At 38.6% G+C, this 26,288-nt stretch overlaps 1 protein-coding gene across 2 annotated transcripts in view; it reads right to left on the bottom strand.

Annotated features, from left to right (window-relative positions):
- Positions 1–216: 216 nt before the first annotated feature.
- Positions 217–26,288, bottom strand: part of MRE11 (MRE11 homolog, double strand break repair nuclease) — a 73,212-nt gene continuing 47,140 nt past the window's right edge. The window contains exons 16-21 of one of the 2 annotated variants that reach the window (XR_003791506.1): positions 25,706–25,789; positions 17,668–17,726; positions 15,743–15,810; positions 11,376–11,454; positions 8,430–9,246; positions 217–272 (exon numbers count right to left, since the gene is read on the bottom strand). Coding sequence is in view for 1 of the 2 variants with exons in the window: in XM_029208711.1 (XP_029064544.1) it covers positions 9,190–9,246; positions 11,376–11,454; positions 15,743–15,810; positions 17,668–17,726; positions 25,706–25,789 (347 nt within the window). In the remaining variant the exon portion in view is untranslated. Of the gene's footprint in view, positions 273–4,772; positions 9,247–11,375; positions 11,455–15,742; positions 15,811–17,667; positions 17,727–25,705; positions 25,790–26,288 lie in introns of those variants that run through there. The other variant, XM_029208711.1, reaches the window with a different exon arrangement.

Below are 26,288 nucleotides of genomic sequence, written 5' to 3'. Positions count from 1 at the left end.
GCAGTGTGGTCATGTGGAAAGAATGAGATTTGGATTCAGATAGAATTAGATTTAAATCTCAGCCCTACATTTATTAGCTGTGTGATTTTAAGCTATTTGAAAAAGGGTAATAATGCCTACTATGTAGTGTTATGAGAATTAAATAATGACAATGTGTATATACACCTGGGCCTGGCATGCAACAGCAACTCAATGAACAGTTCTCTGCCTCATTTTCCTCCTTTCCTCATTCCTTCGTAGCACCTGCTGCATCTGATGAGGAGAAGGGACCCCTGCAGAATATAAGGAGATGCGTATTAGGAGGTGGAAATGAAGATGGAAGGAAACTAGTGGGTGGAGTGGCAGAGGGGGTTGGGTAGTGAGGATCAGAACTGGAAGAAAGCCCGGATTGACTGTTTTGTAAGTGTAGGAAGCGTTTCAGGAGAGGAGGGAAAAACAGCACATGCTTTAAACAAGTTGGAGGAAAAGAAGGTGGGTGAGGTGGGGGTATAAGAAACATTATTACCCTCTCTTGACTGGGCTATGCCACCAATGGGCAAAGGCACATTAGGCCAGGTAAATGAGGTTGATAACGTTTCAGGTAGGAAACAGGAAGATACCAGCAAGAACAGGATATTTTCCTAATCTCAGCCAGCAAACTTTAGCTTTGGCAACCAAAATCGGTTTGACTATCAAAGGAAATATCTAGCCAAGCCTGGGAATAAGATCAAGGTTTAAATTAAATCAACTGCAATTGACAACAGTTAAGAATCATAACCAACTATATAGCACAGGGAACTATATTCAATATCCTGAGATAAACCATAATGGAAAAAAATATTAAAAAAGAATGTAGAGACTTCCCTGGTGGCACAGTGGTTAAGAATCCGCCTGCCAATGCAGGGGACACGGGTTTGAGCCCTGGTCCAGGAAGATCCCTCATGCCGTGGAGCAACTAAGCCCGTGTGCCACAACTACTGAGCCTGCACTCTAGAGCCCGCGAGCCACAACTACTGAGCCCGCATGCCACAACTACTGAAACCTCTGTGCCTAGAGCCCGTGCTCCGCAACGAGAGAAGCCACCACAATGAGAAGCCCACGCACCGCAATGAAGAGTAGTCCTCACTTGCTGCAACTAGAGAAAGCCCACGCACAGCAGCAAAGACCCAACACAGCCAAAAATAAATAAATAAATAAATTTATATTTAAAAAAGTATATATATATATATATATACACACATACACATACATAGCTGAATCACTTTGCTGTACAGCAGAAATTAACACAGCACTGTAAATCAACTATACTTCAATAAAAAAAAAATTTTTAACCAAACTGAAACCACACAGGTATTTTTGTTAAGACCTTATATTAGCTCACAAGCAGTATATATAATTACAAAATTTACTTGAAAATTTTTAGAGCCAAGAATTACCAAGAAAACCTTGGGGAAAAAAAACAAAGATGGAAGACTTGTTCTTATTATAAAACTCATTAAAAAACTATAGCAATTAATTCCAAATAGAGCAATGGAACAGAATAAAGATTTCAGAAATTGATCTGTATATATATGGTCTGTTAATTAATGACTAAGATAGCTCTGCGGAGCAGGGGTAAAGGACTGTCATTTCAACAAATGGTGCTGAGGCCAGTGCATCTCCATGTGGAATAGAATGAAACATGATTCCTATCTCAGACCACACATAAAAATCAACTCCCAGCTAGACTGTAGAGTTAAATGTGAAAGGCAAATCAGATAAGCTTCTGGGACATAACACAGAAGAATCTCTTTATGATCTTAGGATAGAGCATGGTTTTCTCAAACAGAACACAGAAACATTAATCATTGACAAATTGACCTTTGTTGAAATTAAAAACTTCTGTTCAACAACACATCATTTACAGAACAAAAAGGTAAGCCACTGGAGAAGATTTTGCAATACATATACTCAACAAAGGAATTGTATAAAATATATCTCCCAGAAATCAGTAAGAAAAAGGCAGACAACCCATTCAAAAATGGGCAAAATATCTGAATACATATATCCCAAAAGATGACATCAAAACTTGCACAAAAAATACGAAATGTTCCTTAACATCATTAGTCATCAGAGAAATGAAAATAAAACCACAAGGAGATACTATTACATATCCATCAGTATGACTAAAATTAAAAAGACTGAAAATACCAAATATTTTGCAAGGATATGGACTGGTGAGAGTGGAAACTGCTATAAGCAATGAAAAAGTACAGAGTCATGATACAACATGAATGATCTCAGACATCACACTGTGAGAAAGAAGTCATACACAATAAGGTACACATCATATAATTCCATTTGAATGAAGTTATTATTTGGTAAATTTATAAAATTTGCCTGGAGAAGAATTTTCCGAGCTATTTCTAGTTACAGTTTTTTAACTTTGGTAACATTCCACCAAAGTGTATAGAAAAAACTTTACATTCCCTGTCTGCACTTTGCCAGTTTTTTGGATATATTAACATGGAGGTGGAGGCCAATGCACTTAGATAAGAGAAAAAATTAAAGGCATAAGAATTGAAACAAGAAGCAAAAATATCTTTATTGGTGGGTCACATAAAATTACACCTGGAAAATCCTAGCGCATCAAAGATAAAACAAATTTAAATGACAGAATTCAGCAAGTTAGCAAGATATAAAATTATCATGCAAAAACGAATAGCTTTCATATATAAAAATAACCAGTTATAAGATATAATGGAAGGGCTTCCCTAGTGGCACAGTGGTTAAGAATCCTCCTGCCACTGCAGGGGACACAGTTTCCAGCCCTGTTCGGGGAAGATCCTACATGCTGTGGAGCAACTAAGCCCATGCACCACAACTACTGAACCCACTCTAGAGTCCACAAGCCACAACTACTGAGCCTGAATGCCACAACTACTGAAACCCGTGTGCCTAGAGCCCATGCTCCACAACAAGAGAAGCCACCGCAACGAAGAGTAGCCCCTGCTTGTTGCAATTAGAGAAAGCCCGTGCACAGCAATAAGGACTCAATGCAGCCAAAAATAAATAAAATTAATAAAATTAAAAAAAAAGATATAATGGAAGAGAAAAACTACAATCACAATAGCAGTGCAAAAGACAATACTTAAGATTAAATTTTAGTAGTGTTCAAAACCTCTATGAAGAACATTTAGAACATTTCTGAAACATATAAAATAGACTTGACATCCAGTCAGTTCTTCCTAATTTATAAATTTAATGCAATTCCTCCAAAAAAAAAAACAAAAATTTTTTTTGTTGCTGAAGCTGCAAAATTGATACTTAAGTTCATTTGGAAAAACAAACATAAAAGAATAGCTAAGAAAACATTGAAAATGAAAAGCTATGAGGGGTGATTAGCCCTATCAGACATTATACCATACTACACAGCCTTCATATTTAAACTTCGTGCTATCAATGCATGAAGAGACAGACTAATGGAATGGAATAGAAAGTCCAGAAACAGACCACACTACATATGAAAATCTAGCACACTGATGGGGCAAAGAGGCCGCTTTAATAAATGATGCACAGACAACTGGATAGTCATTTGTAAAAGATAAAATTAAATCCATTTCTCACAACTCTACACAAGAGTAAACTCTAAATGGATCAGAGATGTAAATGTGAAAGAAATGAAACTATAAGAGCACAAAAGGAGAGCAAGAAAACAAATTTTGCAATACATTATAGACAAAGGGTCAATATCCTTAATATAAAAGTTTTTAAAAAATTAATTTGAGGGGAAGGAACTAAAAATCCTAGAAAAATGGACAAAATACACGAACAAGCAATGCACCAAAAATGGCCCTTACACATACAAGTTCAACTTCATTCATAACAGAAATGAAAACTAAAACTACATGGAGATTATCATCCACTAGATTGGCAAAAAATCAAAAGCTTGACAATAAATTCTGATGGTGAGGATATGGAGAAATAGGCAGTCTTACACATTGTTGGCAGAAATACAAAACGATGCAAGCTCTCTGGAGGGAATTTGGCAGTATTTAGCAAAACTACATATGCATTCACCCTTTTACCAAGCAATCCCACCTTCTAGGAATTTACTCTGAAGATAAACTTCCAAAAATATGAAAATACTAATAAGGTTAATATTGCAGCATTATTTATATATTGTAAATATTGGAACTACTTAAATACCCATATGTAGGAGAATGATAGAATAAACCATGGTATTTAAATTCAATGGAGGACTGTGTAGCTATGAAAAACAGAAAAGACCTGTATAAAATTGTAGGGAATAATTTCTAGGATATATTGTTCAGAGTGAGAATATATATATAGCGTACAAATTTTTGTATAAGAAAAATGGGGAAATTAAAAATACACATATCCACTTTTAGCAAAAAGAAATGCAGAAAGGATAAACAAGAATGAAACTGTTTACCTACAATGGATAGAGCAGAAAGAGGAGAAAGGGATGGGGCAACAGGGAAGGGAGTAAGATTTGAGGACACATGAATATACACTGAAGAAAATAATAAGGGGTAAAGGAGCATTACCCTTTGCAACCTACTCTCAAAAGATTGAAAAAAAAGTATATGTAAGTGTGCATGTTCATGCTTGTATATGAATATATATGTGTGGAACATACACACATAGAGAATAACTTTTTAAATGATGAAACGTTAAAAATTGGTGAATCTGCGTAAAAGGTAAAAAGTACTCTATTATTCTTACACATTTTCCATAAATTTGTTATTATTTCAAAATTAAAAGTTTAAAAAACATGACCTGGTTTTAAAGCACTACTAAAAAGTTCAGAAATCAAGACTGGGATGATCAACCACTGGGCGTTTTCAGATATGTCTATGATGAATGGATAGATGTCATTTCACAAGTCCTATTTCCGGACTATTAAGACCAATAGACAAAAAAAAAAACCCACAAAAAACCAACAGATGTGCAATTGCACCTCTTATTCCATTAGGCAGTGGCTTTTTGCCTCTAGCAGCATTTGCGCAAAGTCCAGATACACCCCGCAATCAGTTCAAATGCAATCATAGGTAGGCTGAAGTTAGTTTTATAAGCTTACAGTGGAGAAAATACTGATTATTAAACAAGACGAACATGAAACTCTTCAAATTAAACAGGCACTGTGATCAAGGGTACTCAAGCACTAGTGTTAGGTAGCTGTGCGTGAACCATCAGCACTGCCTAGCGGCTCTGACAGGCAGAAGAGAGTGTGGCCTGGGCCAACCAGCCTAATATCCATTGTGCTTCTTTCATTTAATCAACTATTATGTGCAATCACAAGCCAAGAGCCCTTTGAATCTCACTTTACCACTTACGACATCAAGGCACACAGATTAAATATTCTTTTATTTGACCCAAATTATTGAGCGATAACATTTACATTACACATCAGAAAGCGAGTACAATTACCTCTTAAAACAGGCAATGATGGTTTAATTAAAAGAGTTTGATAACGAAGATATGGAAAAATCAGGATGTCAAGAAAAGTATCAAGGTGAACATATACCTTGATACAAAGACTAAAATATTTGACTATACAATTTGGGGTTCTAATTCAACAATTTTTGTTAGTAGTCATGCCGAAAATAACTGGAGAAATATATACATCATTGCTGAGAGGTTGTGTCTGGGGAGAGGATTATAGGGAAATACACACGTTTTGATAAAATTTCTATGTCTGAATTTTGAAGAATAAATATGCATTTCCTTTACGATTTAAACAGCTAAAATCAGATCTAGTTATCAGTCATGGCAATAGCAAGCTACGTGAACTGACTTCTTAAGAGGCTAAGCTAAATCACCAGTATTTTCACACCTAGCTATTAAACATTAAGTTCAGACTATTAACAGAAAATGAGATAAGCAAATGATGAAATGTGGACATTTTTCATTCAAAATATGGAAGCTCTTTGGACTCAAAAAACCAACTCTTCATTCTATAAAATCTTTTATAATAACCTTAATGGTAGTTAGCTTTAAAAAGACACAAAATACTGTGAATTAAATGTATGAGATACAAAAGAGGACATCAGGTTACATTGGGGGATGGTTATTTTTATTAAATTTAATTAATTAATTTATTTTTGGCCATGTTGGGTCTTCGTTGCTGTGTGTGGGCTTTCTCTAGTTGTGTGGAGCGGGGGCTACTCTTCGCTGTGGTGCGAGGGCTTCTCACTGCAGTGGCTTCTCTTGTTGCGGAGCACAGGCTCTAGGCACTGCGGGCTTCAGTTGTGGCACGTGGGCTCAGTAGTTGTGGCACACGGGCTTCGTTGCCCCGCAGTATGTGGGATCTTCGCGGACCAGGGATCGAACCCATGTCCCCTTCATAGGTAGGCGTATTCTTAACCACTGTGCCACCAGGGAAGTCCTGCTATTTTTAAATATAGTACATTTCTACAGAAAACTTTTACAATGGGAGACTTTTTTATTCCATTTTTCTAATAAAGAGTTTTTCCTCTTTATTAAAACATAAAACGTTTTCTTCTTGACCCTTTACATGTAAAATTTATCAATTTTACGGGCAATTTCCTGGCAATTTCAACAGGCTGAGCCAGGTGAAATATGTCAAGCAATTTACACATAAAATTAGAAAGCTAACCTTGGTTTTACTGCATAGTTTAGTATGCACAGGTTCCAAATTTACTGCAAAACTACACTGGCTTAAGTTTAGATTTGGAAGCACCACCTTGTGGCAAAAGTAAGAACTTCTGAATTGCAGGCGTCAAGACGGGTTTCCAGGAGAGAACACTGGTGGGCTTCTGAGGCATTGGTCAAGTTCTATTTCCTGACCTGTACAGAGAATGTCATGAGGCTCACTTTATCATTATTTGTTAAAGCACGTGACTTTTCTGTTATTGCAGGTCATAATTTTAAAAGTTTAGGGAAAAAATGTCCAATTTGTACCCAAATTGAAAGTCGTATGCCTAAATGCTTGAATTTTCTAAGTACCAGTTTTATTTCCTAGAATTGTAAACGCACTATTGTATTTTTGACACTCAACAAAATGTCAGAAAGAGGGATATTCTTTGGTAAATGATGGAAGGATTTTTTCCCTCAGAACGTTTTCACTGAGGCCCTGTCTCAGCCTCAAGGAACTGTAGGGGCTCTGCAGTCATCTGGAAATCACCGCTACACACCTATTCCAACATGTCTGAGAACTGTCCAAAAAACCCTAGACTTCACTGCATCAACACAGAATATCAAGGATATGTGGCATATTTAACTATGCAGCAATATTCATCAAAAAGGTTTTTCTTTCCTATTTACTGTATTTCCAGGAGGTGACACACGCTATTCGCAAAACGACCTGAATTGGCTGAGTTTCACCCTCTCTCACTGCCATGGAATCACTTCTCCTAGGAGCTAACAGAATCACATTTAGTACCTCTTTCATACCGTAGAGCAGTTTGTAGAAAGGGAGAAAGCCTTACTCTTTTTTTCTCAGGAACCTGTCAGGACGCATTAGTGACCATCTCCCTCACTATGACCCTCACCCCAGCAGGTGACATCTCATTGGCAGGTGAGAAGAGCCATTGGCTGAGTCTTCCCAGACAGCCACCCAAACCAGCTTCCATCCCACCATGGAGAGCAACTCTTACTCATGATTTCATCTTTGCTTCATCCAAATACTGGGAATATTAAAGATGGGAGCAGATGTGTCTGAGAATCTTTCACAGGACAAGGCCTTCTGCTGAGTTAATCCAACCTGCTAAAATAATCCTTACGCTCAAGTGAGGCACAGAAAACATTTTTAAAGAAACTAAGGCTACATCGCAATTCTTGACTTAGACCCATTAAAAGGGCTATGACATAGAGGCAGCCACTAAGCAAATGCTGTCTTGTATAGTTTGACACATTCTAGGTATGAATATGCCAATCAGGAATATCACTCAGTCTAGCGTTTGTTTCTACATATAAAGAAATGTCAGGCTGTTGTACCACCAAGATCTATAACTTCCTTAAGGAGTCTTGAATATACAGCTGCACTGTTAGATGAAAAGAAGGAATACTCTCAGGGAGTCTTTAAACAGAGTCTTAAAAAGGAGAATGGGATTATTGAACTTAAATCTGAAGAGGTCAAATTCTTAGGTCCCCCAAATACACGTAAGAAAATGTAACAGGAGCTGCTTCTCTAAGATTTTGGAATTGCCCATGCTCAATGTTAAGATAAAATATTAATGAGAAACCTTGGCATTGATATTCCACAGAAGTTATATTTCAATATGTTTATCTAATATAACCATAAGGTTCAAGTGACCACTCTATCTAAAACAAAACAAAACAAAACTCTTCAATAGCTTCTAAGAAGATATGGTTAAATTATTTTAACCCTTTCCTCCTAGAAACAGGTGAGTGAGAGAGAGAGAGAGAGAGAGAGAGAGAGAGAGAGAGAACCATTAATAATAGAAAATAATGGAGAAAATTACCACCATTCAATGGGAACATAATCCTCTGGAATCTTTGCTACAACTGGAATAAAAAACAATTGTGACAGACTTTATTTTTTGATACAAACATATCTAATTATTCAAAGTATAGGGTATATGTAATCATTCAAAGTTTCTGGCTGATACTACCACAAGCATTAGAAAAAGAACATATACTGAGTAACAGACAGTGAGCTTAGGCACCGTTTCATATAAATTGTTTTACCTGCAGGAAATCCAGGATGTCTAGAAATTATGAAAATTATAAAAAGGGCTAGATTCTATAAGCTCTTCTCCTCAACTTTGGCTAAATATAATAACCTTAAAATACTGGCACAGTCTTTGATTATAAAGCAGAAACGTACAATGGTAGATTTATTTTAGTCCTTACTCAAGACTGTATTTAAGCAAAGCTCTCACTCGGTAAGACATATACTGATGTATGTCAGAAAAACAACATTCTAAGTTTTATGGAGCATTTATAGAACAGGTAATGTTAACAACCAGATTAAAAAATAAGGAAAACCAATGCTATTCTATACGCCCTTGAGCTGGGAAGTTTCTCAAAATAATGAAGTCATGTTCAGGAAATGATATTCAAAACCATAAATTTTTATACATTAGTTTCTCTGTTAAGTAAGAATCATTCAAATTCTTCAGTTAACAGCAATACTCAAAAAATCTTCAACTGGTAAACTCGTAGTTTGCAACGTTTCGATTTTTCCTGCATCTTGAAAACTTCAAACTGCCATTAAATATATTATCTTCTGTCCCTTCTTACAGAACGAAGGTTCATAAAAGGATCATCATCATCATCCTGGAATGACACCCAAATGTAAAATTAGTGACTGGTCCACGCTTCGCTGAAACAAGACAGAAGTTCTTATGGGCAAAACAATACCAGTAAGAGCCATTTCCTCCTTTCACATGGGGTAGACTTTCACTTCTCTATTTCCTTTATAAATATGAATAGTTTGTCAATTTTTTTCTCTTCCTCCCTTCCTTAGTAGCTATTTCATTGTTAAAACAATGAAAGTCCAACTAAATTCTTAGCAAGCATTAAAAATAAAAATTTATCCTGCTCTATATGTGTGTATATATATAAGCCCACAATATATATCATATATATTTCTCTCAATTATTCACCTTAATAAAAGCAAATAAGGCATGGGCAAGACAAAAAAACAACAAAAAACAACCTCTTCAAGTCATTTCTATTAGGTTTTTAAATAGGTTTTTCTTTTTTTTTTCACTTACATTTTATAACTGGTATATCTGATGCTCTGGAAATTCAGAGCCAAAAAAATAATGAAGCCACATGACCTAATTCAGAAATAGCTGTAATTTTTATTTCCATTACCCATTTAATGCTAGAAATAGACAGCTACTCTCAGACTGGTACAACAACCTAGGAAAGCAATCTTTCAAATATTTTTTTTGGAAAAATAAGTAGAGGAACTATTTAGTTTCAAAGACTTCCCATGCTGCTGGGACGTAGATTATATGCATAGTAAGAACAGGCAGGAATATCAGATGTTAACTAAGAATTTAATTAGAGAGAATGAAAACTAAACCTTCGATAAGCCCCAAATACATAATTTGATGAGGTTAACATAAAATCAATGATATACATTCTATAGCTATTCAAAAGAGAAAGCAAATTTGTAAAGTTTTGATTTATGTTTCCTCTAAGACATTAATCAAAAAAGGGATAATTATTTGGTGTTAGGCTCTGCTGGTGATATTAACATGTCCCAGTGTTCGCTAGATTAGCCGCCTCTAGTGAGATATGGATGCCTTGAGAAACACAAATTCGCTCTCCCTTATTGATTCACTTTCTGCTACCATAAAAGGCAGAGCTTGTTAATAAACCAGAGATAAATCCAAACTAGAGTAGAGAATTTGCTAATAGTTCTCCTTTGGAGCTAACACGAACTATATGAATTTCTGTAAGTAACATATAACCACATGTATATCTAGATGCTTTGGAATTAATAAACGGGTCAACAACTGCCCACTTCTCTCCTGGAGGCAACATGCTAGTATTTAATAGGCAGACTGAGCTCATGGTGCCATTTTTCTTTGCAGCCTGAGTTCTGGGGCGTCTTCTCTTCAAGCTGTTTCAAAGCCACAACTGGGACACAGAGAACATGACGGCAGCAGGTGAAGCTCAAAACCAAAGGTGTGCGTCATGTGGTACAACAGGGATGAACCTGGAGGACACTATGCTCAGTGAAATAAGCCAGGAACAGAAAGACAAATGCTGTATAATTCCACTTATATGAAGTATCAGGGTAGTCAAAATCATAATGCACAAAGTAGAAGAGCCCCTTGCCAGGGGCTGAGGAGAGGGGAAAATGAGGAGATGTGGTTCAATGGGTATAGATTTTTGGTTTGGGAACATGAAAAGGTTCTGGAGACTGTTGCACAACAGTGTAAATATACTTAATACTAGTGAACTACCTGTACACTTAAAACTGGTTAAGATGGTAAGTTTTATGTTATGTGCTTCTACCACAACTGAAAAACACCACCATGTACCGCCTTAAATATACAGGAAATGTGTAGAGCATACAGTGAACATTTAATAAACATCCTGTTGTAAAGCAACATTAAAGGCTTTCACGATATCATCACCACTATTTCTCCAAACATAAACAACAGAAGCTGAAAAAACTATTCTGATCCTACTGTTAACTGGGCAAGTTAAATAAGAGCTGAGTGATAGTATATGTTAAGGATCTGCAGGCCTTTCACATCTGAGGTATTTCCATCGATGAGCACTCAACAGAGGCCACTCATTGACTCAATATTAACTATGGTTCAAAGGAAGGTGATCAATGAAACTATTTTTAGAAATAATTTTCGGCAACTAGCTTAGCAGTCCCTATTCAGATTTTATAAACATTTAAGAATTATTTAAGACTTAACGTATTACGTTATTACCTCATCTGATTCAAAATCAACCCCTTTAGCGATTTGGCTCCGGGACGTGCGTTTGCTCGATGATGAAGTGCTCAACCACCTGAGGCAAAATGTGAGAAAAACAGAGAAAATGAACCAAAGAATTCATCACAGAAGGCTTTCGAGCTAAGTTTTTCATTTTAGTAGCAGCCATGAATAAAAATAACTAACACATTCCCTTCGAGCTACATCAGAGGCAGTAGAAGCTTAGTGGCAATGAAAAGGACTCTGATGTCAGGGTCTGAATTCCAGTTCTGCCATTTAGGAGCCACATGGCTTCAAGCAGCTTAGCCTCCCTGTGCCGCAATTTCCTCACCTGTAAAACGAGGATGATAAGAATTTTTTTTTTTTAATCTTTTTTTTAGATGTTGCGGGTAGGAGTTTATTAATTTATGTACTTATTTTTGCTGTGTTGGGTCTTCGTTTCTGTGGGAGGGCTTTCTCTAGTTGTGGCAAGCGGGGGCCACTCTTCATCGCGGTGCGCGGGCCTCTCACTATCGCGGCCTCTCTTGTTGCGGAGCACAAGCTCCAGACGCGCAGGCTCAGTAGTTGTGGCTCACGGGCCTAGTTGCTCCACGGCATGTGGGATCCTCCCAGACCAGGGCTCAAACCCGTGTCCCCTGCGTTAGCAGGCAGATTCTCAACCACTGCGCCACAGGGAAGCCCGATAAGAATTTTTTACAGATTAAATGTGTTTATATACTTAAACACTTTGCTCAGTGCCTGGCACACATGAAGCACGCCACAGATGTTTGCTGACATCATAGTTCTTAGCATATATTAACATGTACCTACTACCACCCTCTACTCCTGAAAATTATGGCAATACTGAAATATTTTAAATCAAATCTCAGTTACGTTTCTATAACAGGATAAAAGGATCTTAGGAAAGGCTCACCGCTTTCTAGGGTTGTCTCACTGTTAATATTATTTGTGTCCAGTCCGAAAAACAAATATTTACTTAGTGCTTGACCCCTGCCAGGTACTATGATAGGCCCTGGGAAACATCAGTAAGCAAGATAATCAGAAATCTACTTTTATGAAGCTTAACTTGTAGCGATGCAACTCATATTCCTATGTATTTCTACTAACAAAAATTTTAGGTCATCTTAGGACAGGGGCCAGCAAACTTGGCTAGCACACCAAATCCAGCCTACCTGTTCCTTACAGCCTGTGAGCTAAGAATGGTCTTCACATTTTGAAATGGGTATATTTAAATGGTTATATAAGCACCTACATAATATCCCCAGTTTTGCCTCTTGGCCTGCAAAGCCTAAAACATTTACTACCTGGCCCTTTAAGAAAAAAGTCTGCCGGCTCCTGTCTTAAATAAAAGCAGTGTCTGTGAACTCTTAGCCAACAATTTATTACCATGCTTTGGGATGTTACTATAGCAAAGCGCTTGTCTGGACAAATTGTTGAGAGTCAAGAGGTCTATGCATCAGAAGGAAACAGAAAAATCCACAGGCTCTTAGGCACAAAAGTAAAGGACAGGAGGATCTGCCGAGCAAACCTGAAGAGCAACATAGCTTTGGAGGTAGAGGATCAAGGAATTTATCAACCAATCTACCTGGGAAGTCCCCAACTCTCTGTACTTGACCTAAGCAGGAACTGATCATTGTTGGCTTGTTTCCATCATCTGTGACAGGAAGAAGGAGATCAAAAGCATGAAGCCACAGTGCCAAGGCTAGTCACAGCAGGTGAGGCATTGTTGCTGTGAGAGCTGGGGAAAGAGGGGGGTTATAGGAAGAAGCACCCACTGAGGCCTGACTCTGCTTGCTGATGTCTCCCCAGACAAATAACCAGTGGTGTCCAGAAACAAGCCAGGCATTCTACACCAGATGCTGGCTCATTTGATCATAGCAGGAGCCCCCAATTCTGCACCAGAGGACCTCACACACCTACAGATCCAGTCTATGAGAGGTCCCCTATCCTCAGAGAGCAGTGGCAGGAAGGGAAGAATAGTTATACAGTTTTGACTACTGGGTCAAATAAATGGACTCTTGTCCTGGACGTCAAAAAATGTTTAATTGGATTAGTTTCCTGTGGATGGCTCAAAAATAAGGCAGACAGGGGGTATTACATTGAGTGCCAGGAGCTGTAAGTCTTCTCCATTTTTGTACAGATATAATTTGGAGGCACAAGTCAGAATTCCTACCTAGAGATGTTCAGCCAATTGTGTCAGTTGTAACAGCATCACAAGCATAAGAGAACATGTTAAATTGGCCTACATAAAAGGTGCCCCCAGAATGTTGGCTCCCCCCACTGCAAGGTTTAATAGAATCCCCTCCATCTCTCCTCCTCTACCTGGCCTGATGGGGCCAGGTCTTCTCTTGCTCACTGCTTTAAGGTCGGCAGGGAGGGGGAGGTTGCCACCAGCTCTATCAAATCTGGAAGGGTCCTTTTGTCCCCAGTACAACCATGTAGAGTTTGGTGCAGTTTTTCCAGGGGAAAGTGGGTGGATTTCCACTGCCCATCCAGCAGAAAGGAGTTTTACAGCTGGAAGTTCTTTCCTTTTTAAAGTCAACTACCAGAATATTAGTGCTTTTACTGCTCACCATTCTTTCCATTATTCTTGTTCTATTTCCCTAGCCTGTTATTTCTTCAATAAGCCCTTCTAGAGGTGTTACTATGTGTTAAGTGCTGTACTTTAGCACTTCACAAATATTAACTCACTTTAAAGCCTCATAACAACACTTTGAGGTAAATATTATTATCTTCATCTTACAAATGAGGACACTGAGGCACAGAAGTCAACAAAACTTGCACAACATCCACACTCAGTAAGTGGTAGAGCTTAAATACTTTAAATCATGAGTGAAATACCAATGCAAGCCATGCCATTACTAAACAATTCTTCAAAGACAGCATAAATTGCGTCACCCAGTTGCTGTCATCAGGAACACAAATCTGCCAAGGCTGGTTTCAGATTTCTTGCCAAAATGTGCGTTTCTAAATCTCCTCTCGTCAATTAAATGATTCTTATTACATGCACAGAGGTCTGAGAGCTTAATCTGTTATGCGAAGAAGCAACAGCAGAGGATGGACCTAGAGATGATCATACTAAGCGAAGTAAGTCAGAAAGAGAAAGGCAAATATCACGTGATATCACTTACATGTGGAATCTAAAATACGACACAAATGAACTTATCTACAAAGCAGAAACAGACTCACAGACATAGAGGACAGACTTGTAGCTGCCAAGGGGGAGGCAGGTGGGGGAGGGATGGAGTGGGAGTTTGGGGTTAGCAGATGCAAATTATTATATTGATACACAGGATGGATCAACAACAAGGTCCTACTGCATAGCATAGGGAACCATATTCAGTATCCTGTGATAAACCATAATGGAAAAGAATATGAAAAAGAATATGTATATGTACAACTGATTCACTTTGCTGTACAGCAGAGATTAAGACAACATTGTAAATCAACTATACTTCAATAAAATTTAAAAAAAAAGAAAAAAAGCAGCAGCGGCAACAGCAGAGATGAGTCCTGGAGCAGAATGCTTGGCTCCGTGACTGGCTGTGTGACCTTAGGTAAGTTACGTAGACTACCACGCCTCACTTTCTTCAAAGGTAAAAGGGGGAAAATAGAGTTATAAGTACATTTACCTCCTGGAGTGACTGTGACCAGCAAATAAGCTAATTCATAGGCAAAGGCTCAGAATGGTACCTGACACACAGGAAGTGCTGAAAGCTGAAACAGAATATTAACAAAATACAAAGCTACTTTCTGTTAATTGGAGAGGACATAGTACTCCAGCAATAAAATCCCTGGGTAATAAAGGCGAAAGGAAATGAATGACAAGTTATTCAAATTTTCCGTGAAAATACTTGTAATAATGCTGCATTGACTCCACGAACTACCCCTTGGTCTATTTTTCACTTTTGAACATACGTGACTAGCTGAAAATAAATCTGTTAGACTTCCAGGGCTTCCCTGGTGGCACAATGGTTAAGATCTGCCTGCCAATGCAGGGGACATGGGTTTGAACCCTGGTCTGGGAAGATCCCACATGCCACAGAGCAACTAAGCCCGTGTGCCGCAACTACTGAGCCTGCGAGCCACAGCTACTGAAGCCTGCACGCCTAGAGCCCATAATAAGAAAAGCCACCGCAATGAGAAGCCCACACACCACAATGAAGAGTAGCCCCCGTTTGCAGCAACTAGACAAAGCCTGTGTGCCGGAATGAAGACCCAACACAGCCATACATACATACATACATAAATAAAATTTTTTTTAAAAATCAGACTTCTGTAGCATAGAGAAATATGTATGTTGAATTCTGGATAATTTTTAATTTTTTCAGATGTTCCTTTTTGCAGGAAGTCACTGCACCGACCTTTGATCAGCTTTGGAAGTGGTAGGAAAAATGTCTTCTTCGGTATCTGACTCATCTACCACAATCACCTAAGGGGGAGAAAGCACAACAGCAAATAGTCTTTGTGGGAATGGAAAATCTGAATAAAAATGCATTAACTAATGCCCAAAAATATATATTTTTATAAAAAGTTACAAAAAAGGAGGCAGATACCATGTAAGCAATAACCATAAAAACTAAAGCTCTGCCTAACCTCCCCACTAATGTCACTCTTCATTTACAAATGGTTTTTTTATACAACATGTGTGAGCTCACTTCTCTCCTACTACCACGGCAGCCTGGGTACCTATAGGAACATGCACTCAGACTGGTGAATGACTCACAATGGGTCATGTGCGGACAGTGCCCTGTGATTTTCTTGGGTTCTAATGAGGAACTAGGCCATCGGTGCTTCATCTCCAATTTTAAATGAGGTATAAGACTGTGTGGGAAGTACCGGATATCTGTTTTTCTGTTACATTTATCCCTGTTAAACACCACTTGCTGCTTTTAAGCCCCAAGAAAGATACCTGTGATTCTTGATACTATCATCCAGATTACTACCTACTCCTCTACATTTTGTGTTATCTTGACACTTAATACACACACTTGCCATGTCTTCATCCAACTGATAAAGCCAAAGACAAAACAGTGAAAAAAGCAGCACTTGAGACCCACCCCCACCCAAGGCTGACATTGAACTATTAATCAAAGACCATTAAATGAAGTTTCTAAATGGCTATGAATCCAGCCAATATTTCTGCATTTTGTCCATGAAACTGTCAGGAGATTGTCTTAAGTGCCTTGAAGGGATCAAATGCCTTCAGCATTCCCCTGATCTACCACTATGTCACCTCAATCAAAAACATGAAAGAAAAAGTTACCATGACTTGCTCTTTCTGAACTCATGTTCTTGCATTATAAAAGAAAAATCTAGAAGGGAAGCTACCTTGTGGACATGATGATAATTTTGTTTTCAGATATGATCTTGCAGCGATAGCAGGCAACAGTTGAATAGGAATAATGAAATGGAGCTCAGGATAAAAGTTAGCACCAGTATACCCATATATAATTGTATAATAATAAGAAAGGAAAAAACAAAAAAACAGAGAAGTTTTCTGGAAGAGGAGGTGGTCAATTGTGTCACATACTCAAGAAATCAAGGAGTGAAATTTGAGAAAATGCTGGTGGGGCAGTATGATATAGAGCAACGATTCTCAACTAGGTGTGATTTTTAAACCCCCCCCCCATGCCAGAAACAACTGGACATGTCTGGAGGCATTTTGATTATCATAACTAGGGGGGACACCCCAGGCATCTAGCAGGTAGAGGCCAGGGATGGTGCCTGGGAAGTAAGACACATGTGTTTTGAAAGAGAGGTAACAGGAGAATCAAGCCCATTCTGGACTCTTCTTGGAATCCAAAGGAAGAGCAGAGGTTTCATGTTAAATCTAGAGTTGAACACAGAGGTCCGTAGACTCAGACCTTGTAGCTTGTCTTGAGTCTGGCTTCAGCCATTAAGACACAAGCCAGAGTATTATGAGAGTATAAGTAACAAAAGGAAGCCAGCAATAAATAAGACCTCTCTACGCACTGAACGCCCATCTTCAATCATAGTTTTCCATGCATGGACTCTTTTGGTTCAACATTATTATCCTTAAAAATATTACTGGGTACATACATTTATGGGTGTCCAATCATGTGATCCATTATTAAAGAAAGAAAAAGAGAAACCCTCCTCCCACGCAGAAACCCTAGAAGCCCTCAGTCTAGATAATCAGTAAAGTTCTCTGCAGTTTTAATGTTCCACATTTTTTCTTCTTTTATTTACTTTGTAGACCAAAGAATTGACAATCATAATGTAGGAAACATAAATTGGTACACAATTAGAAAACTTTTTTTCTTACCTCTGAATAATTCTTAGTAGCAACATTTTGGGAGGGCTGCTGTCTTGCAGCTTTAAAGGCTATAAAGAAAAAGATGAAACATCCATTATGTTATTCTTAAAAAAGCTTAGAAAAATTTGCACACTTCTTTAGCTGAAGGTTTCCTAAGTCCTATCTGCAAAAATCCATGATGACTGATTATAAAACCACTTAATATGCTTTAAAATCGGGAGATGGAATTATATGTCTAACTACCAGTCTCATATGATTTCCCGGTTTACTCAAATAAAGTAGTAAAGCACTGTTCATAAATACACCTACACTAAAAATATTTTATAGAAAAATACCTGAAGGATAAAATCTGATCACCTAATGGACTGAACTCCAAATACAGTGAAAGTAACCCTCCTCAGGTCTGCCTTCTCTTATAGATGACAATCTCTTTCCCTGTGGGAGCCACATGGTTCCAGTAAGCGCTTCCTTATTCTCCTCTACTTTGTTAGAAATATTCAGTACCTAAGAAATAGTCCAGAGGGAATGCTAGAAAACAGCCTATCTTTCTTTTTTTTTTTTCTTTAAACATCTTTATTGGGGTATAATTGCTTCACAATGGTGTGTTAGTTTCTGCTTTATAACAAAGTGAATCAGTTATACATATACATATGTTCCCATATGTCTTCCCTCTTGAGTCTCCCTCCCTCCCACTCTCCCTATCCCACCCCTCCAGGCTGTCACAAAGCACCGAGCTAATATCCCTGTTACAGCCTATCTTTCATTCCATGATACCCTTCCTATGAATCCTTACATTTTCAGCTTTGTAAACTTGGTTAGAAACATGAAGTTTAGTTCATTTTTATTTTTCCTGAGACCAAAACTATAATATTTTGATTTTACAGTAAGAAATATACATTTGGTCTTCATCCACATTTCTGGCAGAGAGCCCCTAAAACCCTAATTTCCTAAAGCAATGAGAGCCATCAAGGTGCTTTTTGTTATGTTAATGAGATAACTTTGGGACCACAACTGAGGAGGGAGGCTGGTTACCAGGGGAACCAACCAGGAATAGAGGGTTCGAACTTTCAGTCCCATCCCCGATTTCTGGGGAGGGAAGAGGAGCTAGAGGTTGAATCAATCACCAACAGCCAATGATTTAATCAATCATTCCTATGTAGCGGGGCCTCCATAAAAACTTAAAAGGAAGGGGGTTCAGAGAGCTTCCAGGCGGTGAATCAAGATGCTTCCACGTGCCACCATGCTTGGACCCCAAACTCGATGAGGACAGAAGCTCCTCTGTTCTGGACTTCGCCCCTATACATCTCTTCATCTGGCTATTGATTCATATCCTTTCATATCTTTTGTAATAAACCAGTAATCTAGTGAGTAAACTAGTTTCCTGAGTTCTGTGAGCCACTCTAGCAAGTTAGTTGAATCCAAGGAGGGAGTCATGGGGACCTCTGATTGATAGCCTATTAGTCAGAAGTACAGATAACAACCTGGACTTGTGACTGGCATCTGAAGTAGAGGGGGGCAGTCTTCTGGAACTGAGTCCTTCCCCTGTGGGATCTGATGCTGTCTCTGGGCAGGTAGTGTCAGAATTGAGTTGACTTGCAGGACACCCAGCAGGTGTCTGAGGACGGCTTGGTGGTGTGGGTAACCCCCCCCCCACCCCCACTGGAATTAAGTGCAGATTATTAAAAACCTAGAATAAAATTTAAAGACCCAATTAGAGGTTTAATTTTTCTCCTACGCCTTACCAGTTTCCTAATACAAAAAAAAAAAAAAAGGTTTCCCCCAAGATAACCCCCAAACTAAACAACAGAGCAAGAGGAGATAAAAAGACAGAGGACTTGAAGAAGTCAAATGTTCAAAGAACCCTACAAAGTCCAAAATTCTCCTAGTCAGAAAACTCAGGAATCTTTCCACCTAGCCTAAATTTATGATTTACTCATTTTTCCTATTCCAGGTTCTATCCCCAATCTAAGGATGTCTACCTGAGAGAAAGGAAAGGAGGAAGCAGAGTTCTTACCCACCGTACTCAGTCACTAGCCTCACATCCTACTCTACTCAAAAGGCTGGAGAGGGCTTCCCTGGTGGCGCAGTGGTTCAGAGTCTGCCTGCCGATGCAGGGGACACGGGTTTGTGCCCCGGTCCGGGAAGATCCCACATGCCGCGGAGCGGCTGGGCCCGTGAGCCATGGCCACTGAGCCTGCGCGTCTGGAGCCTGTGCTCCGCAACAGGAGAGGCCACAACAGTGAGAGGCCCGCGTACCGCAAAAAAAAAAAAAAAAAAAAGGCTGGAGAGGGCAACTGAATGCAAAGGCCAGCAATCATGACTCTTTCAAAAACTATTTCTGCTCAATCGTTATTCACTAATTGACCCTTCAAACTCTCGGCTCCCGGAAGAAACAAGAGCCTTCCTTTCTTTTTATCCCCAATAAATATTTGTGTGATAAATTAACATTATCAGAAAATTAAGCACTTGGTTCTGTTAGGAAGGCAATACATACTGTATTGGGGGTTAAAAGCTCTGGTTTTAGAGTTAGAGCCATGTGGACTCACTAGCTGGGTGACTGTGGCCAAGTTCCTTGGCTTCGTCAAGTCTCGGTTTCCCCACCTATAAAGCAGTTACTAATACTTCATGCTGAAAATTGTGGACAGGATAAAAAGAGGTGGTTAATGTAAATTGTTTTGGCAAGCACCTAGATGTAGTAGGTATTCAAATGATTTCGCTAGTAATAGTGGACGGAGTAGCAGCAGTGGTAACCGTGGTATAAATTAAATGCAAAGACAGAGGCTTCTTTTATTAACTTAGTCACTATCCTCTGCAGACAGACTTCAGTGGAAAAGTGTGGGCTGATAACTCTCATTCACAACCGCTGCTGGCTGTAAGTGTAACATCTACCTTTCCCAATAAAACTGCAGGACTATTGTACAAATCTTTACACTCCATGGAGCTTGTTATAATAGGATTGAACCTTTATTTATCTCTTCATTCCTCCATTTACAATACGAACGTAGAAGCTATAGTTTAAAGTTGCTTTTTTTTTTTGTAACCAAGCTTCATTTTTAAAAAAATTTTTTCATTGCTTTTATTTATTTATTTACATCTTTATTGGAATATAATTGCTTTACAATGGTGTGTTAGTTTCTGCTTTATAACAAAGTGAATCAGTTATACATATACGTATGTTCCCATCTCTTCCCTCTTGCGTCTCCCTCCCTCCCACCCTCCCTATCCCACCCCTCCAGGCGGTCACAAAGCTGATCTCCTTGTGCTATGCGGCTGCTTCCCACTAGCTATCTACCTTACGTTTGGTAGTGTATATACGTCCATGCCTCTATCTCGCTTTGTCACAGCTTACCCTTCCCCCTCCCCATATCCTCAAGTCCATTCTCTAGTAGGTCTGTGTCTTTATTCCTGTCTTACCCCTAGGTTCTTCATGACATTTTTTTTTCTTAAATTCCATATATATGTGTTAGCATACGGTATTTGTCTTTCTCTTTCTGACTTACTTCACTCTGTAGGACAGACTCTAGGTCTATCCACCTCATTACAAATAGCTCAATTTCGTTTCTTTTTATGGCTGAGTAATATTCCATTGTATATATGTGCCACATCTTCTTTATCCATTCATCCGATGTGGACACTTAGGTTGTTTCCATCTCCGGGCTATTGTAAATAGAGCTGCAATGAACATTTTGGTACATGACTCTTTTTGAATTATGGTTTTCTCAGGGTATATGCCCAGTAGTGGGATTGCTGGGTCATATGGTAGCTCTATTTGTAGTTTTTTAAGGAATCTCCATACTGTTCTCCATAGTGGCTGTACCAATTCACATTCCCACCAGCAGTGCAAGAGGGTTCCCTTTTCTCCACACCCTCTCCACCGGCATTTATTGTTTGCAGATTTTTTGATGATGGCCATTCTGACTGGTGTGAGATGATATCTCATTGTAGTTTTGATTTGCATTTCTCTAATGATTAATGATGTTGAGTATTCTTTCATGTGTTTGTTGGCAGTCTGTATTTCTTCTTTGGAGAAATGTCTATTTAGGTCTTCTGCCCATTTTTGGATTGGGTTGTTTGTTTTTCTGTTATTGAGCTGCATGAGCTGCTTATAAATTTTGGAGATTAATCCTTTGTCAGTTGCTTCATTTGCAAGTATTTTCTCCCATTCTGAGGGTTGTCTTTTCATCTTGTTTATGGTTTCCTTTGCTGTGCAAAAGCTTTGAAGTTTCATTAGGTCCCATTTGTTTATTCTTGTTTTTATTTCCATTTCTCTAGGAGGTGGGTCAAAAAGGATCTTGCTGTGATTTATGTCATAGAGTGTCCTGCCTATGTTTTCCTCTAAGAGTTTGATAGTTTCTGGCCTTACATTTAGGTCTTTAATCCATTTTGAGCTTATTTTTGTGTATGGTGTTAGGGAAAGTTGCTTTTATCCCAAACTTATAGTAACTATAGTTAGTACTCCATGGTTATTTTGTCAGAGACCATATTAAAAAGTCAGTTCCGTTTTTCAAAAAAAGGCCCATGTTGGAGTTAAACTGCAAAACCATTGGACCAAATCAACTGCATAAAAGACAAATTTAGACTGATTTATAGAAACATCCATTATCATGAGTTAATTGTAAACACTGTCACTAATACTAACAGCAGCAGTCATTTATTGGATTCTTTCTAAGTGCTGTGCTCAGTAATGGTTATGCATAGCTCATTTAACACTTAAAACTACTCTGGGAAGTTAGTACTCCTCCTCCAGTGGGAGGACACAGTGAATAGGTCACACATTTATTTAATTGAAGTCTTAGAAGGAAAGAAAAAGAATAGCACAGAGGTAATATCTGAAGGGATAAGAGTAAAGGATTTCTAGAAATGATAAAAGGCACCAATTCACAGTTTCATGAAACCCCATAAATCCTAAGCAGGATAAAAAGAATCCCATATCTAGATTCATCATAGTGAAACTACAGAACACCAGAGACGGCCAGCCGGACGCGCAGGCTCAGCGGCCATGGCCCACGGGCCCAGCCGCTCCACGGCATGTGGGATCTTCCCGGACCGGGGCATGAACCCATGTCCCCTGCATCGGCAGGCAGACTCTCAATCACTGTGCCACCAGGCAAGCCCAATAGCTGATTTCTTAATGACAACAATGGAAACCCGAAGACTCAATCTGAGTGATTAATTCTGCCCACTGGTGTCAAGGAAAGTTTCACATAGAACAACAAAGCCATGATGAGAAAAGGCAGTTTGGGCTAAGGTAAAGGCAGGTAATTTACAAAGTCTATGCCTCTGTGTTGCATGCTGACCAACTTTTGGTAGTTTAACATGGACGTGTTCATATTTTACTCACGATCCTTTTCTAACTCCCTCTGTTTTCTCTTTTTTTATAATATATATATATATATAAATATATATATATAAACATTTCACAAAAGCCTACTATGTGCCAGGCTTTTGGCTTTCCTTTTTTTTGGCTGTACTGAGAGGCCTGCAGGATCTTAGTTCCCCAGCCAGGGATTGAACCCGGGCCCTTGGTGGAGTCCTAACCACTGGACCCCCAGGGAATTCCAAGGCTTTTTGCTTTTAATCCCCAGAGTAATCCAATATGGCAAGATTATTCCCAATGCACACGTAAACAAACTAGGAGAGTGAGTGACTTGTCCAAAGTCACAAAGCTTTTTACACGTTGAACTCATCCCAGATCGTTTACCGTGCTGCCTTTTTTCACTTCCTTTTCCCTTCTCTGCTTTTATCTTACACCTTCCAAGAATGTCACAGCATCTTTCTAAATGCCATTTTCTAAACGGCAACAGAGACAATATACTTCTAAAGTCAAACGATAAGGATCTCAGCTGGCCCTACTCAAGTACTGAATAATCCTTCAATAAAAACACAGCAGCATGAGGCTTCCCTGGTGGCGTAGTGGTTGAGAGTCCACCTGCCGATGCAGGGGACACGGGTTTGCCCCGGTCCGGGAGGATCCCACGTGCCGCGGAGCGGCTGGGCCCGTGAGCCATGGCCGCTGAGCCTGCGCGTCCGGAGCCTGTGCTCCGCAACGGGAGAGGCCACAGCAGTGAGAGGCCCGCGTACCGCAAAAACAAAACAAAACAACAACAACAAAAAAATAGCAGCAGAACTTTTGATAAGAAGGTCCTTCAAGACTCATTTAATAGAGCTGATGTTTTTATCCTTTCTCCAATGTCAACTGTCATCCAGAAAATATTGAAAATTTCCTCTGATGGAGTCACAACTCACTTCCTTCTGAGGCAGCTTACACCATCTTTACGTTGGTTGATAGATTATTCCGTATAATGCAAAGACTTCTCTACTGAGAGCCAGTAGCTCAACCTCTAATCTTCTCTTGCTCTGGAAACTAACAGTAGAGTGGTTACCTACTCACTCTGAAGGCCAGAGAATGTGGGATCAATTCAAGTTCTAGAATTTACTAGTTGTGAGACCTTGGGTAAGTTGCCTATCTTTTCAAAGCCTCAGTTCCCTTTTCTGTAAAACAGAGAAATAATAAGTGCCTATCCCACTGAGCTGTTGAGAGGCCTGCAGTAATCGTCACGTAAGTATTAGCTATTATTAGTACTATTAGTGGTTTTATCAATCTAGGGCAAATTACTTAGCTCAATTCCCTCATCTATAAAAGAGGGAGTAGGTGAAATTGTTCTTAAGCCTTCCAGGTCCACTTTATCACATAATAAACTTAAATCTGTGTGTGATTAGCTTTTCCATCTATCCTCATTGGGTTGGTAGTTCTTAACCTGGAGCCCATGGATAGGCTTCATGGGGGTCCCTGAGCCCTTTGAAATGGCACACAATTGCATATGAGTACTTATTTAAAGATAGGAGACATAGCTTTCAGAATCCATAACTTAAAATAGATTTAAAACCACTGTCTTTAGAACTATACAAATCAAATCTATCCGATCTTTGATATAACAGAACTTAATTTCTGTAAAGACTTGAATTTTTCCCAGGTTAGATATCATAAGTTCCTTCTATCAAATTTTTTATATTATATGGTTTCTCTTCTGAATGATCATATAAAGTTGACATCTTTCTTGAAATACGGTTTCAAAAGATGAGCACAGTATTCTTGGCATGATACATCCAATCAGTACGAGGGAGAACTTCCTTGCTGTCAAGAAGCATTACTTCTATTAATAGTGCTTAAGGCACCATTAGATTTGGACAGTTAGATCAACCTGCACAACCTCAGTGACCTAAGTCTTTCTTACTTGGTTCCCTACTAATATCATATACTTCTCTGTGCAGCTGTTCTTTTGGACATAAATACAGTTTATATTTACCCTTGATAAATTTCATCTTGTGAGATTTAGTCCAACTCTCCAATCTGTCAAAAATTAATCTCAAATAATAAGATAATATAAATAAAATACATATGGATATACTCTGAATGGTAGGGAGAAAAATATATCACCACCTATTTTAACATATATTTTAAATCTGACTTACAACTTACAACACAGATCTGACTTACAACTTCCTCTGATCTCATAAACTGTAATACTAAAAATAGTTTATTAAATTTCTATATTAAATTATTACTAAAATAGTTTATAAAAATAGGTTCCCTTAGTTTGAGGCTAATTTTTAGACCACAGCAACATACACAAAATCAATTCAAAGAATCCTAACTATAACTTCCCTTAAATGCAGCTCACATGACTCTATACTAATAGGAGAAATGGACAAAAGCAGCATGAGGAAAGAAAGTTTACAGTACATTAAGGAGCAGTTCCTTCTCTCTTAATCATTGTTGATACACTGACCAACTGCCTTTTCCATGTCTTAGTGATCCCTCTATAAAAGGGAAATAACCAAATTTGTCTAAAGTGGGATATAAAAATTAATTTTTAGAGCCCACCCTCTTCGATAGCCTCCATGAATGGCAAAGGTCTTTTAAATCAGCATAATTTATCCTGTGATTCAACACAAACCAGTAAGGTTTACTCATGGGCTTTCCTGAGTCTTCCTGTGTTGGAATTTATAAGTACCTGCTAGGTGATCTTTGGCAGTCTATACTCACCATCTATAATAGACATATTTCTAGATGTTGACATAGTGGCCTTTGAACTTCTGCCTCGGGTAGAAGTCTCCAGAGCAGCGCCTGCTGTTAGAATAATGAGCGGTCAGTATACCAGTCCATCAGTGGCTAAGGTTTGTTTTGTTTTTTTAAAAAAACACCACTAAATAAAGTTATGTCAAAACATAGTTTATGTGTAAAATGTCAAAGATATATATAAGAAGAAACATCTAGCGTCTGATCAATCAATTTTCAGAGACTATTCTTAGGCCGCACTTGGTTCATATTGTTCCAATTACAATGTAAGGAAAAAATTTATAAATGTAAGGATAATGAAAACATTTATCACTAGAAGATGGGGATTTCTCTCCTGGGAGATTTTTAACTAAAGTACTACCCACTTTAACAGCTTAAAATTCCGACAGATAAATATTTAATAGAAAAATAATTTAAAACTATTCCTAGGGATGGATTTCTATAATGCATCAGGAAGTCACTGGATGACTATCTTCTATTATTTGGCCTATTCAATGACAATAGTATCACATTAGACACAATGATGGCAATTAATTTAATGATTGCTTTA

The sequence above is a fragment of the Monodon monoceros genome, unplaced genomic scaffold (assembly GCF_005190385.1).
Source record: "Monodon monoceros isolate NGI ecotype Baffin Bay Population unplaced genomic scaffold, NGI_Narwhal_1 Super_Scaffold_7, whole genome shotgun sequence".
Taxonomy (NCBI): Eukaryota; Metazoa; Chordata; class Mammalia; order Artiodactyla; family Monodontidae; genus Monodon; species Monodon monoceros.
Note: the sequence above shows the minus strand (reverse complement) of the source record. Positions and strands in the feature narration are given on the sequence as shown.